The sequence below is a fragment of the Gambusia affinis genome, linkage group LG18, assembly GCF_019740435.1.
Source record: "Gambusia affinis linkage group LG18, SWU_Gaff_1.0, whole genome shotgun sequence".
In the NCBI taxonomy this organism is placed as follows: Eukaryota; Metazoa; Chordata; class Actinopteri; order Cyprinodontiformes; family Poeciliidae; genus Gambusia; species Gambusia affinis.
Window position 1 is genome coordinate 13,815,009 of NC_057885.1, and position 15,354 is coordinate 13,830,362.

At 38.3% G+C, this 15,354-nt stretch overlaps 1 protein-coding gene across 4 annotated transcripts in view; it reads left to right on the forward strand.

The window, feature by feature from the left end:
- Positions 1-15,354, forward strand: part of LOC122820598 (RNA-binding protein with multiple splicing-like) — a 44,784-nt gene that overhangs the window by 13,858 nt on the left and 15,572 nt on the right. For all 4 annotated transcript variants that reach the window (XR_006368835.1, XR_006368834.1, XR_006368833.1 and 1 more), the window contains exons 2-5: positions 2,318-2,395; positions 3,979-4,017; positions 7,520-7,582; positions 13,040-13,190. Coding sequence is in view for 1 of the 4 variants with exons in the window: in XM_044098156.1 (XP_043954091.1) it covers positions 2,318-2,395; positions 3,979-4,017; positions 7,520-7,582; positions 13,040-13,190 (331 nt within the window). In the remaining 3 variants the exon portion in view is untranslated. The remainder of the gene's footprint in view (positions 1-2,317; positions 2,396-3,978; positions 4,018-7,519; positions 7,583-13,039; positions 13,191-15,354) is intronic.

Genomic DNA, 15,354 nt, shown 5'->3' on the forward strand with positions numbered 1-15,354 from the left:
GCAGGACTGAAAGGTTTTAAGAGGTGGTAAGGTGTTCAAGTCATTAAGGAACTACAAGTTGCCTCAAGGCCAAAACAGCTGGTGCCATAAGAAGCAACTTTTTCAGCAAAGAAATGTTGCGAGTCACTTTTATCGCAACATCCACCAATATTGTTGCATGTTTTTTTAAATATTGTGTTGCCCTAACCTGATCTGTTACACCACTGACCTGATCTCACATGAGAAGAACAGTAAATGGATGGATGGAAAAGTCGCCTACAACAACATTTTAAAGGTGTAGTTTTTGCACTTGTCTTTGTATTTGCATTGAGCCTGATTGATTTTATTCTGCTGACTTTTTAAAGCAAGGAGAGCATCCTTAGAGTTGATTTGAACATATCTGCCTGAGACGAGGTGAAGTGAGGACAATACAGGTTTCAGCTCACCACTGTGATGAGAGAGTTACCACAGGGGAGCGTTTTTTTTTTTCTACTTCATGTTTGAATGAGCTTGGTGACGCTGACCATGCTTTTGCTCCCCCAGTTGCTAAGCTGCGTTTGTTTATGTGTTGATCAGCCTCTAGCTTTGGGGATGTGGATCAGGTTGCATTTGGGAATGAGGTGAGGTGTTAGTTCAGCAGCTCCTTTTGTCCCCTGAGTTTTAAATTTAATGAATCTGGGAGCTTTGAATGTTCTTTGTGTACAAAACTATAATTTTCTGAAAGCCTTATTGATATTAAGGTGGAGCATTTTAGTTAAACTATAGCTAAATTGCATATTTAGCTATTTAAAAAAAAAAAGATTTGTATGTATTACATATGCAAAATACAACTGGAGAATCTTTTGATCGGGATTTAAAGCTGTTGCTCCAGTGAATGGCACATTCAATGTTTGGATATGTGTTAACAGCTCTGTCCTGGGCTGACCCTTTATTAAGCACAGACAGATTCACAGACGCATAAAGAATTTTCTGTTACGCTGCCTACAAATCTGTAACCAGATCTGCTCTCAGCAGCATGAAACAACTCCTCGGCACCTGTGCTCCATAGTGCTGCTATGTCTGTGTTTACCAAACCGCAGCTCGGGTCTAATGGGTCTGAATGTGTGGACAGAGTTGTTGCTGCTGCTGTTGTTCACACCAGCCTTTTTTAGACAAGGAGGCCTGGTTTTCCATTGCACGATTGACCAGGCTGGCAAAAATAAAAGAGTCGCATACTGACTTTGATGAGAGAATAAAGAGCAAACATAGAAATTCCTCATTAGTGTCCATTTGAACTTTTTCTTGCTTTTGAAAGTATTAATAAATCTTTTGTCTGTTAACATATATCTAAAAATTTTAAAAATTTAATTTGTTTTTAAATATTCCATTTAATTTTGCAGTTCTGAATTGAATAAGCCTTATGTGAGTGTTGGACACGTCTTTGTGGTCTAAACAAACACGGTGCCTTGTGTTTTAAAGCATCCTCCTTAAATGGCTGGTAAAGGTGGAATTTTGTGATTCCAACCAATTAAAAAAAGAGAATATATATATATATATATATATATATATATATATATATATATATATATATATATATATATATATATATATATATATATATATATATATATATATATATATATATATATATATATATATATATATATATATATATATATATATATATATATATACATAATATATATATCATTTGTCTGTTTCAAGGATCCCAAGTTCTCTCAAACCTGATGAGTTCAACTTATTAGAAAATTTTTCTGCTTAATTTTCCATCTTTGAAGTTTTCCATCACAGAGGTTATGAACTATTTCTCTGAAGATAGTATTTGATGCAGTAGAGCCTGAAAGCATTATGTAAAGTGTTTCCTAACATTGTTTAAATAAGCCTTCGTGTATATTCTCCTCATCAGTTTTCATAACACGACATCTTCTGCGCCCAAATGCCTGATCAAAAGTCATCATGAGTTTGTCCTCTGCACTTATGCCCCTTCTCTCACTCTCAGTTTGGGTTTTCCTCCCACCCAATATACTCAACATATACAGTACGTTATAATTCTCAAGAAATGCCAACCCATGCTGCAAGTTGAAAAGTTCAAATGTAAACCAGAGGATAAAACTGCCGAGGGGGATTGGCCATTTTCAGATTACACAGGAGAGCTCAATGGTGCAGAAAGGAGTGTGTTTGTAGAACAGTAAGATATCTCTATCTTTGAGTGTAACTGTTTAACTTCATTGTCCTGTTCCTCATAATCTCCTATGTCACTGTCAGAGAGCCATTGAGGCTATTTATAACCACAGAGGTTAATGAAAAATACATAATCCCTCTCTCTTGTCCTCTTCAGGTCCGAACACTATTCGTCAGTGGGCTACCGCTGGATATCAAACCACGGGAGCTCTATCTCCTCTTCAGACCATTTAAGGTATGTTTGTATGTTTTAAACCGATGAGCTGCAGCAGCTATTCTTTGCTTCTTCCCTTTTTCCCAGCAGTCAATGAGACGTCCATTAATGGTGATGAAATAAACAGCAATGGAAACTCTCCCTCGAGGTTCAAGTGTCTGTGCTCCTAACGCCAGGCTTCAATCACATCTTGATCGCGTGTTCATCATGGAAAAAGTGGCTCAACGCCTGCAATCCAAAAACAAAGCTGTTTGCTTCGCCTCAGAAGCTTCGCTTTCTTGCACTGGCAGGGATTTCTAATCCAGCTGAACAAACTCGGATGTTGCTGGCTTTTTGGCCCGTCGCCCGAGAATAATGCACCTTAATGGTTCAAGAGCAGTGCTGTTCAAGTGATTGAGTAATTGCAATCCATGTAATCCCTCTACTAGACAATGCTTTTGGTATGTACCCTGAGTAAAAAGGTTTACAGCATGAGTGTTAAGAGCTGGAAGCCTTGGAATAATTAGATAAGACACAACAATCCAATCCATATGGTCGTTTTGTAAGAGCTCCAGAAAGGAACCTTACCATGTAAAGCAAATGGTATAAAATACCTGTGCCTCTCAGAGGTAATCACATTGCTAAAAATGTTCAGTATTTTGTTATGTTGTAAGCACAATCGTCAACATTCTTTTTTGTGACATATATATGTATATATAGAAAGATCTTTGGTTATAATAACAAGTGCAAGTCTTTTGGGATGCTCCTCTACTTTCACATCTAGAGACGGATGTTTTTCTTTGCCAGATATTTTCAGCTCAGTTAGATTGGACTGAGGCTATCTGTGAAGAGCAGTTTTCAAGTTTCTCAGTTGGATTTTGATCTGGGCCTGGTTTGTGGTTGTCATGTGCTTCAAGGGGAAACCTCCAACTCAATCTTAGTTTCTTCTGTATCTAAAATCGATATTTGCATCAACTCTGACCGGCTTCCTTTGCCTGTTGGCCAAAAGCTTAAACCCTGGTCTTATTTGACCAGATGTTGCTTTTCCCTTTATGGTTTTTGACAAACTTTATTGGAACTTCATATGGATTTTTCCCTCCCATCTTCTTGGCACTTTTCTGTTAAGCCCACATAAGTGTTTATGATTTAGAGCTGAATTATGGAGCTCTGCAGCTCCTCCAGAGTTCCCTTTAACATCTCCTTATCTCATTGATGCTCTCCTTGCCTGGCCTGTCAGTTTAGTTGGGCAGCCATTGCCAGTAAGCAGGCTTGGGAAATAACCTGACCCTGATATATTTTTACTCTGCTTTCACTAATATTCTCTAAAACATCTGAGACCAGCTGACATTATTTTGAGATCAATTTCCACAAAGATGGACTCTATTTACTAAGTAGGCAGCCTGTAAAGTCATATATTTGTATTTAGGGGACTCTTGAGTTAAAAGTTCTAAATACAAATGCACACTTTTCAGATTTTTGAAAACATTTTTTTTACCCTTTAACAGACTTTTGTTTTGATTTATTACATAAAATAAGAATAAAATACATTAAAGGTACATTTACGTAAGGGTATACTGTAAGGCACTCCCACTTACGTCATATTTCTGTTTTGTTTTTTCCCTCAGGGTTACGAAGGATCCTTGATAAAGCTCACTTCTAAGCAGGTATGTTTAATGTCTTCTCATCCAAAGAATCCACTGCATGAATTCTTGCCGCTGCTTAACAAAACATCCCATCTGTCAGAAGCTTGCAATTCACTGCATCTCCTTTTTTCCATCTTGGTGGGATTGGCTTGCTGACAGGAAAGGATAACCCCTCTGTTTTGTCGGGAAGTACCTCTTTAATGTGTAAGAGAGGTTTCCTGTTGGGAGGGGGAAACACGTTTCACCCAGTTGCCTTTGCCAGTCTGATACTGCTCGTTGGGGTGGAGGGTGTAAAAAAGAGCATTTTGACACAAGGTCAGAGTTTTTTCTCCAGAGGTACAGGACTGAAAATTAGCTAGTCTGGCAGGTGTCCATAGGCAGAGTCAAGCAACTTATATTTTCACATCACACTGTCTCCTGCTAAGACATGTTCTGCACATGTTCTGGGCTTATTGGGGAACGTACACTGTAATAACACATTTCTTATTTTTGCTAGTAGTTTCAGGATGTGAAAAACATTCACAAGATTCAGCAGTAGTGGAGTACAGGACATAGTTTATTAGTCCTTTCACACAAGATCTTCAGTCTGTTTTCACAACAAACTAAAAAAAACCCCATATATATAATTTTTTTTCAAAGCTGTTTCATCTTGAACTTTTGCACAGCAGGCTTCCATATGTTTTTGCTTTATTCTTTTGTCCATAGCAAATAGTCATGTACTCTTTACAAACTGCACAAATGTAATAATTGTTTACTGTTTGCATTAGCTCAACTATGCAAAGGTTTTAAGCCAGCATTATTCCCTTTATATTTTGCTTTCAAGCAGCCTGATGTTCTTGTAATGTTATAAAGTGGCCTTTAACGGTTTCATGCTTTCCAAATTTATGTTTAGACATTACTTTCTCGCTCATTTGTATATTGAGTTGTGTAGTGGGTCCTGAAAGTACATAAAAGAAAAGTGAATGAAAAGAGGAGACAAAGTTTGGAAATAGAATCAAAAATCAGGAGTCATGACACAGGAGAGGCACCATTCTTCATTCAGTCAAGTGTTTTGCTGCTAGTTTTCTGACAATCACCATGTCGATGGTCAATCTGTCATGTTTGGGATTTTTTTTCCTTTGAAGACTCAACTAAAGAAACTGGAACATTTTTGTGACAGGCTGTTTGTGACAGACCAGAAGATCTGAAAAAGACAATAAAATACTATTTTCCTGAGAATTATACAGATATTTTCGGATGCTTCTAAATTGGTTTATAGTCACAGTTGCACTACTACACAGTTTATTTGTACTTAGGAAAATCTTTTACAAGTGCAGTACTCCATAATCTGCTCATGAGCTTGTTTCTTTAATGATTTATACATAAAATACTACAAAACACTGTCAGTACCCAGTAATTAGCTTCACACTTATCACAGCACTTAGCATATTCCACTGATTTTCTGACTCCCAACTGTCTGGAACATGGTTAATTTGGGTTTGATTTCATTCTAAGGTCCTTGTTCCACACATTATGGGTAGATAATGGTTCACCGATGTCGGCTGAGGTTTATACTTTTAAGTATCCTCCATTGGTCTTCTCTTTGAAGTAGTTTCTGCCTGAAGCAAAGACAAATAGGCTTGAAAAGCTCCTTCTTTTGGCTGCTAATTAACCTTGTGTTTACCCCAATAAACACAGACTAACACCAAACTGGTACCAATACGTACCAGTACCAAGTGGTATTAAGTACCACCACCAGTGGTTCTTGTTGACCAGTCCTACAGAGATATGGAGGACCTTAAACTAATATTTTTTTGTTGTGAGATGTTGTTCACAAGGCCAAATTTGTCTTTAAGTGTCTTAACAACAAATCCTAACAGTATTCAGATATGAATCAAGTTCCAAATAAATATTTTGAAAGAACAATTACAAATATTACAATAAAATCAGGCCTTCTGAGAAGCAAAATATAAGAAGAGAGTCAGGCTGCAAGATATTTGAACACTTTTTCCAAATAAATGTGTTTGCTGCTTTCCTTTACGGTAACCCTGAAATTTAAGATCATAGTGCTGGACTAAACAAAACCCTGTTTGCCTTGTGGTTTCCTTTATAAACCAGCCATCATGTAAAAACATGGTGCAAATAACAGTTCCTAAATGGCCCTTGCAACTGCACTTATACAAGTGCTTTTAAAAGTCTTAAACATCTCCACTCACCACCGCTTACGGATGTTATGGCTGCGCCTGCATTGCAAAGAGTCAGCTAACAGTAAAAAGCCTGCATGAATTCCCATTTTACTATATTTACACTTGACAGATGTTTTAAAGAAAATGTCTGTGACTTTAAAATTTTAACTGTGAGTTGAAAGCTCTTTTTTGGGGGGTGGTGATACAAAAAAAAGGACCTTTGCTGAAGTGCTTGTCTCCAAACTAGCCCTTGAACTGACTGAAAAGGGGCATCGCTTACCTTCTCCCTCCCTCCATAAATGCCATCCTCAACAAGACAAATGTCAGCTAATGCGCACGTTCAGTCAGGAGTCACAAAGTACTGTCCAGGAGTGCCCCTGCTTTGTTTTGCTTCTCCTCGCTAATGGCAATGACGATGGCGACATAAATCAATCGATCGGCCCTCTCGCTCCACCAGCCGGAGGACTCGCAGCCATCTCCATATATAGCAACAGCAGCCAGACCTCAGACCCTTTCTATTTATATTCCTGCTACGCTTCCTCCTCCTGACGTCTTTACTAAGTCCTTTCTTTTATGTGCGTGTTTCGTCTTTTTCTCCACTTCTCCCCCTCCTCTTCCTCCTGCTTCTCGCTCCACTTATTCCAAATTCCCATAACCCTCCACGGCTTTTCCAGATCACAGACGGCGGTGTGAACCCAAGGGAGCAATGTGTTCGGAGGCTCTCTATCCACACAAACATGGAACAACAAACCTTTTTTTGGGATTCACACCTGCATAGTCTTGCTCTCCTTTTGCTTTTTTTCCTTCGTGCCCCTCCCATCATTGCGACAGGTCTCCGAGGTTAACACACAAAGCAAATGTCACGAAGCAGGCCTGCTTGAGGACAGGAACTTTTAAAAGCTTTGGCCTCACTTTCTTCTATTTTCACCTCTCACCTCTAAACTCTGTTCTTATTTGTCTTTGTTTTTTTCCCCTCATTTCTATCCCTTTTTAGCTTTTTCTCCCTCCCTTCTCAGGGTCTTGTACAGCAACTCTTACATGCACTTTCTCGCGCCTCACATTGCCCGTATTTGGGCAAAGGAGAGCCCGAACGTTGAACTCTCTCTTTGTGCAAACTAAACCGCATTTTTTTTTCCTCCCCCTTCTTCTCTATCTCTCCTCATGCCGCCACAGTTTCATAAACAGGGCAAGAGAGAAAGAGTCGGAGAAGGAAGGAGTTGACTCTGATAAGAAATGAAAAAATGTACACAGTGTATAAAAAAAGAACATGTTTTTGTCATTCAGACAGAAATGCAGACTCAGATTTCTGCCCTAAACAATGTTTCTTTCTTTTTGTTCTGTCTTCTTTCTCTCCCCAGCCAGTGGGGTTTGTCAGCTTTGACAGCCGATCAGAGGCAGAGGCTGCTAAGAATGCCTTGAACGTAAGTGCCATGCCCTCACCGCTCGAGCACCGGCTCAGCGCAAAGCATGTTTCTTCTTCTTCTTCTTCTTCTTTTTTTTGCAGCTCAAATGGATTTAATTGAGGAGAAGTACACACATTCCTTCATGACCTTTCAATTGCAAAAAAAATAAAAAATCTGATGCAAGTATACGACGGCTAAGCAAACAAAAACCTGAGATGTGCTATAATATTTTTCATCTTAATGATGTTTGGACAAAATATATCCAGTTGCTATCACCATGTGAAGCAAGTCTATAATAATGTTAGTCTCAGATATAAAACTGAGCAAAAGACATACTGTATCTTTGTTTGAGATTCTTATTTTCACTTGGGAAAGGAAGTAGTTTGTGTTTTGTTTTGTCATGTTGACAGCTAATTATTTCCTGTCCACTGGCTAATAGCACACAGCTACAAAAACATTGATGTGGACTCCACCACTTTCAAATGTATTATTTGCTAACATTTTGGGTATTTTGTTACAACCACAAATGGTGACAGACAAGATAAGTTACTAGTAAGAACCTTGAAAATATTGTGACAGCTACTTGTTAGCCACTAACAAAGCTAAGGTTGGTATTTGCTATTTCACATGCATACAAAACTGACATTGATAAACATAGGTTGAACTGATGTTCTTTATAGCAAAATTTCTGATTATGAAGCCTTTTCTACTGGATACAAAGAAAAGCAGAGATGGTTGTTGACGGTAATGTTGGATGCTGTTGTCCTGTTACGTTGATGAGGTAGCCTTGACCAGCTGATAGCACTATGTTCAAAAACATTGACGAAACCTTCAACACTTTGAACTTGGTGAACTTATTTAGCATTTTTGAAGAATGAAGAAATAGTGGCAGAACAGAATAAAAAATTTTGTGGGCTGATAATATAGTAAATAGCTAACCATTAGGTGCTAACCTCAGCAATATTAGCAGCTAATGTTAGCAGCTAGCCATTTGCTGCTGATAGTGCTTAAGTTAGCACTGAGATGGGTCAAGTATAAACTAAATCAATATTTGTAGATTAAGGAATTTTAAGATTAGGGAAGTTTGAAATGTATTCTTTATAACATAAAAAGGTGCGTTTCTATTAGTCTCGTTAAGATGCACCAATTTTTCCTCAGTATTTTCATAGAGAAAAATTGCTTTTGAATAATTTTTTTTAATAATGACCAAAACTCGCTGACAACGCTGAGGAAGCCCCACCACTTTTAAATAATTTATTCAGCACTGTTTTATGTACATAGCAGAAAAAGTACAAATTTACTAAGTCTCACATAAGAAATCAGAATTGGCTGATTTTCATCCCAACTGGCTGTGACTGATGATCAGCAGGTCAGAAACTCAAAAATACAAACTTTTTTCTGACTGTTGAATGCACTGTGCATGCTGTAAGAAAAAAAATCACTGACAAGAACACTCTTGAGCATATTACTGAATGATGTGACTCCACGGGGCCTGCACAGTGGTGCTGTTGGTAAAGCTGTTGCCTTGCAGCAAGAAGGTCCTGGGTTCGATTCCCGGCCCGGGGTCTTTCTGCATGGAGTTTGCATGTACTCCTTGTGCATGCGTGGGTTCTCTCTGGGTACTCTGGCTTCCTCCCAATAAACATGACTTGTTTATTGGGAGGAACATCTTGTCTGTGTCTGTGTTGCCTTGCGACAGACTGGCGACCTGTCCAGGGTGTCTCCGCCTCTCGCCTGGAACGTTAGCTGGAGATAGGCACCAGCATCTCTCCTGACCCCGCTAGGGAGAAGGGTATTAGAGGATGGATGGATGTGTCTCCATTTGTAAATGCTGTTTCAATGCCTTCTTACATTATAGTATTTAAAAAGAAACCAGAATCGACTAAAGCAAAACTCTTTACAAAAATTGTAGATTGGTAATCGGCCACAAAATTCTGATCTCTGCACCTGCACCTGAAAACCACAAGCTTTGTAAAACAGCATTCTTAACAGTTCCTTACAACAATGATATTGCACACAATATACGGTGATAAAGACACATTCACATTCCGCCCACTATGGAGCATCTGTAGGTTTTCTGTTTATGGAAATAAAGCTGCCTCTTTGAGCTTTGCCTGTGAATGCTGCAAGTTTTGGAGAAAATTAAATCTTCTTGTGTGTATAAATAGAGGATATTGATCTAGGGTTTAATTTTAATCTCCCTTATTTCAGTCTGTAGCTCAGGAGAAGCCTTGGTGAGACAGGCTCAAGTATATATATATAAAAAGAACAACAGAGCCCATATTCACAGAGTTTTTATCCAGCTTTGTAAAAACCAAGGCAGTAATGAACTCCAGCTTTCACAACCTTCACTTTCCTATTGTTATTTATATATTTAGTAGATTTGTTGATTTCTTCGTGACGGAAAAAGATCACTTTTATCTCCGTAACTGAAGTGGGACTGTGACAGCAGAGTGTGCTGTCTTTCAGATGTTAGAAGAATTGGTGCGTATCAAAGACAGAGCAGAAAGGAAGAAAGGAGAAAAATTATCATCTTATTATGAGCCAGCAACACTCACAGCGTTTCTGGTGAATCTCTAAGTGGGAATAAGAATTGTTTTATTTTTTCGGAGGCAGAGTTATGTTCCCGAGAGGTCATATGGAGATAAGTTTTCTTTTTTTTTCTTTTTTTTTTGAAAACATCTATCTGCATATTTAGATATGCGGAAGAGTGAGAAACCTCCAGAGAAAGTGAGGGATTTGTTTCCTATCAGGAGCTATGTTTTATTTCCTCTAAATTACAAAAACATTAGCATTAACCAAAGATGGTGGTGGAGAAGAAGAAGCTAAGAAGCTCTTCAAGGTGGATACACAGCTCGGTTCAAACATTGGAGAACTGGGGCCCCTCATTATAACTTTGCAGCTTATTACACCTTTACAGCTACTACCGGTAGAAGCTGCGAGCCGCCCTGAGCCAAGGCAATCCCAGTTAATTCCTCCCTCTTTCATGAGAAGAGCCTTCACTCGCTCGTTGCAGCTCAGCTTTGCCCAAGCCTGCAGGGACGAGATGAGAAGCCCATCCCCAGCAATTCCTTGCTCTGTTGCTGCAGAGAACTTCGCACCTCGACTGCTTTTCTGCACAGCTGATTTGACCTTTGTTGCATCTCTGCGTCTTATGCGGCCAAATAAATATGGTTAATTTGGCGACATTTGCTGTGGCCTTAAAATTTCCTGCCATTTGGTTGCTTGCAAGCAAAGTAAACACGTATCCGCTGTGATTTGGATGAGGAGGATCTTGGATTGTGCCACATTCCTTGTGTTTTCTCAAGCACAAGTAACTGTGAGAGGAAAAGATTTGGCCAACTGGTCATGTGGCGTTAAAAACACCCTTTATATTTGATTTGTCATGAGTAGTGGTATGTCAGAAGGGCTTTAGCAGTGGCATGTCAAGCATTTTCCAAAACTTGTGGCTCCTTTTAAGCTTTAGCACTGACTGTGTCATGACAAATGAGGCGTCTGATGTTGTGATATTAAATTACAGTTCCAGGGTTCAGTAGGAAGCACTTTGAGGTTCTTGTGGCTTATCTGCCTGACTTTTAAATGACACCATTGTGTTAGCCAGGCTTGTGTCATCAGGCTTGGATTATAAATTTCTCAATAATCCACAGTGAGCATCTTACATCAGACATCACATTCCAAGCTGCATTTTAAGTTAATTTGCATAAGTTTGTGTATCTAATCAAACTTAAGCATAGAACAAACATAATCTCACAGCAATTTACAGGACCAACAAGTCAAAGTTACATCCAATAATATAGGCTCAAATTATGGTCGAGATACAGTTTGGACAAATCAAATTCTTCAAGTGATCAAGTATATGGTGACGGTGGAGTGAAATCCTTCCATTTTTAACAGAAAGAAACCTCTGTTAGAACCCAGGTCATTACAAACAGCTGTAAGAGGTCAGAGGTTAAGAGTTAAGGGATGAGCTACAAAATAAACAGAGGTTCTGGTTCAGGGCTGCCTTCTGTGGAAGAGAGCAATAAATTTAACATGGCAATTCTTATAAGAATAACTCTATCACTGGATTAGTCTGGGAATGAGACACAGAAGCACTGAACCACTAGAACTTTCTATTAAAAAGAAAATCAAATTCAAAAACAGCTATAGCTTTGGCAATGAGTTCATCCTAGAAGGCCACACTTCCTTACACAGAAGCATTGAGCCAAGAGAAGCTTCTATGGAGCTAAAAACAACTAAAAGCAGCTAAAAAGAGAATCTCAGAACCAAGAATGCTCTCTATACAATAATTAAAAAAATAATGCATAAATGCAGGTTAGTCAGAGAAATACCAGTGATTTATTAAAAGAGACCTATTTTTAGCTGCATATTTTCTTGTGAAATTCTTTAAAGTATAAAACACACTGTACTGTGACAGTTCCAGGAACCAGAGTCTGGCAAATGTGTAAACAGCACATTATAATTTGCAATTTATTTTTCTGTTGCTGTCTGTATTGTTGTGATTTATTGCTGCACTAAATAACAGTCAGCAAAGTTTTTTGTCTTGTAATTTCCTCCCCAATTATCACATAACAACCTGAGTGCCAAACAAAATAATTTAAGCGTCCTGTTTTGAAAGGTGGTTGTGAGAGCAAAGTAATCCTGCTCTTAACATCATTAGGAATCATTATGTGGTGAGCCCAAATCTCTCTCAACAAAGTTGCTGTGAGCAACCTTCAAGGGAAACAAAAAGGTGTTCGCGAACTTTGTAAACAGCCTGTTGGCACTTGCAAAACAACTGAAACACGGTGAAAGTTCAAACTTATAAGCTAACTCGCACAGACTTTAACATTTTTTGCTAGGAAACCGCCGTCTGCCATTGTACCCACTGCTAAATCAAGGTGAGATGTGCTGCAAGTGCTTGGAAAAAAGTTTTTGACTAGTTTTCAATGACAAGTTAGATTTTCCCAAATTTCCCTTTTCATTTCTGTGTCTAGTTTTTCAAAACATTGAGTTGAGCCTTACAGAAAAAAACGATGTCCTCACAATCTAATAGGTTTTTAGAGCTCTTGCAAGTTAGAGAGGACAAATATTGTCTATACAAGATGAGGGATGCTGATGGACTCTTAAGAAAACTGACTGTGGAAATTGAGTATAAAGGTGATTCACCAAAGTATTAGCTACGGGGTGTGCTCACTTACGTAGCTAGGTTATTGCTACATTTTGTTTGCTTTTTGTTTGAATTGCATTTCACTTACCATTTGGAAAAAAGATTAGAAATTATTTACCATGGCCTTATTTTATTCATACATTGAACACAGGCATTTTAAAGGGGTGTATGCACTCTGTATGAACTTTACAAATAAATTTATATATATATTTTTTTTAACTAAAGCATAGTCAAAATACTGAAACACTTTGTACGGTTAAAAGATCCTTCCTACTGTGTTACTAAGACAAAGATTGTCCCTAACGGATCTCTCCGGTTGATCTCAGGGTGTCCGTTTTGATCCAGAGATTCCCCAAACTCTGCGGCTGGAGTTCGCCAAGGCCAACACCAAGATGGCTAAAAACAAGCTGGTCGGCACGCCCAACCCCCCTCCCTCCCAGCAGAGCCCCGGCCCTCAGTTCATTAGCAGAGATCCATGTAAGTGCTCCGATCACTCATCTGTCTGTCCTTGAGTATGTCTTACTTTGTGCTGCTGCTTCCTTTGGCTGAGCTCGACTGGGCAGCTGTTTCCCTTTAGGACTTTTTTTATTATCAGACATATTTATGTGCTCTGTTTGACAAAAAGTATATAGAATACTGTGCCTGTTTTTTCTTTCTCCAACAGAACATTTGGTTTGGTTACGTTTTAACAAAAATGTAACAAAAAAAAAATCCCTTCGTGTAAAATGTTTACTGAAAACCTTCTTATTTTAGCTCACCTGGTAAAAGATTGATACTCTCAGAGATTAAGTACTTATTAACCGTGCATGTTCATTGTTAACTGTTGGACCTGAAAGTACCAGGTGTGTTTGGAATTTGTTCATGCAGTTCCCACTCGGTTAAATATTTTTCCGAGAGGTTAAAGGGTTTTGGAGAAATTATTCATTGATAGTTAAACATAGACCAGCTGTAATAGTGCATTCTTCCTGAATGACCAAACCGCTCTTATCTTGGATCTTTTCTTTGCCAGAGAAGGGGGTGTTACTGGTTCCCTCAGAGGAAAATGGACGGAAACGATTTATGAAACCATGACGTAATCACCAGGAGAGAAAATTCATACACTTCCTGATAAGAGTTCTTTTAATCAGCCATTTTTTTCTTGATCATTCTTTGATAGAGAAGTACAGATAAATGCTCCTTAAAATTATGTTTGTCTGATGGTTCTCCAATGAGTTACCCCACGTTGTCTGATTTTTACGTTTTTAAGTGTCCACTCCCTGTACACCACACAGCACTGTTTCCTCACTTGTGCACCTTTTTTCACAGTCACCTTGCACTCAGCTTTACGAGTAAATTATGTCTGAGGTGGTTTCCTCTCATTTGCAATTTCTGCTAGCTACTGTTGCTCCGCCTGTAAAGCTTTTTGTTCTCATATGTATCCAATTTAGAGTCTAAAAGGTGCCTGATTTAAGCTGCAGAGCTTAGTAATTTGTAGAATAACAGGTCTTCGTGTTCAAACAGGGGTATATAATAGTATTTGATGATAACCATCAATTTCGTCAGCATAAATTACATTTATTAGATCTGTTGCTTAAACTAATCAAGTTAATGCTAACTCTATAATCTTGGTAAAGGTACATTTGAGTCCAGGAAATAATTACAAATACTAGTTTATTGTGTGCCAACTTTGGTAAAGATAACTAAAAATTCTTAAAATATTTTTTATATGTATTAAATAGCACCAACTCACACAGAAAATCTTTAGAAAAAAAAAAATCAACCCTTAATTTGTGTGTGTTTGTTCAAAGGGGGTTGGGGGTGGAACACATTAAGAAAAAATATTCACAACCAGTGGCACAGCTACAATGTTCTTTAAAATTTATGTAACTGAAGCATTGTTTTTATGCATTTGTGCCTTTTTAGGTCAATCACAGTTTCATGGACCTTTTTGGATTTTTGTTTCACTGGGGTTAAGATAGGATGTTGTACTTTTATCTTAGCCTCTCTTCAAAATGAGAAAGACAAGAGTACATGCCATTCCCATAGGAAAATATAAATATATGATAGACTGCTGATATTGAGATTGGCTAAAGGCCACAGCCGCCAGCAAATACGTAAAATCTACAAATCTTTGCGATTCCCTTAAAAAGCTTATTGCTGCCGATTTTAATTGTTCAAAAACTGCCTCAATATGCATTGATATGCACACTAATCTTAGCTCTGCAAACTATCTTAGCTCTGACACAGAATCGAATAATTTGGAGATACATTCCACAGAAAAATCTGCAAAAACTGAATTGCAAATAGGTGATGGGTCACTGTGTATATTTAATAATCAGGGTTAGGGGCATTCACTACAAGAAAGTGTCTGATCAACTTAACTTGCATAAATCTACAGTCAGAGCAATTATTAAAACTGGAACAGTTACAAGGCTGGACCAATGCTTGCCTTGAAATCACATGCAGTGCAGAGGACAGTCAAAGATGGTTTAAAAAAATCTCTAGCTGATTTTGGGATCACAGAGAATCCATAATAACAATTTATTTGAGGGCTTTTTTCACATTTTTCCCAGTTGTTCCAGTGACAGTGGAGTGTGTTGTATGTTAAAATGTGACATTACATGCTGTTGAATATTGTGATGAAGCTCAGAATGATAAACTA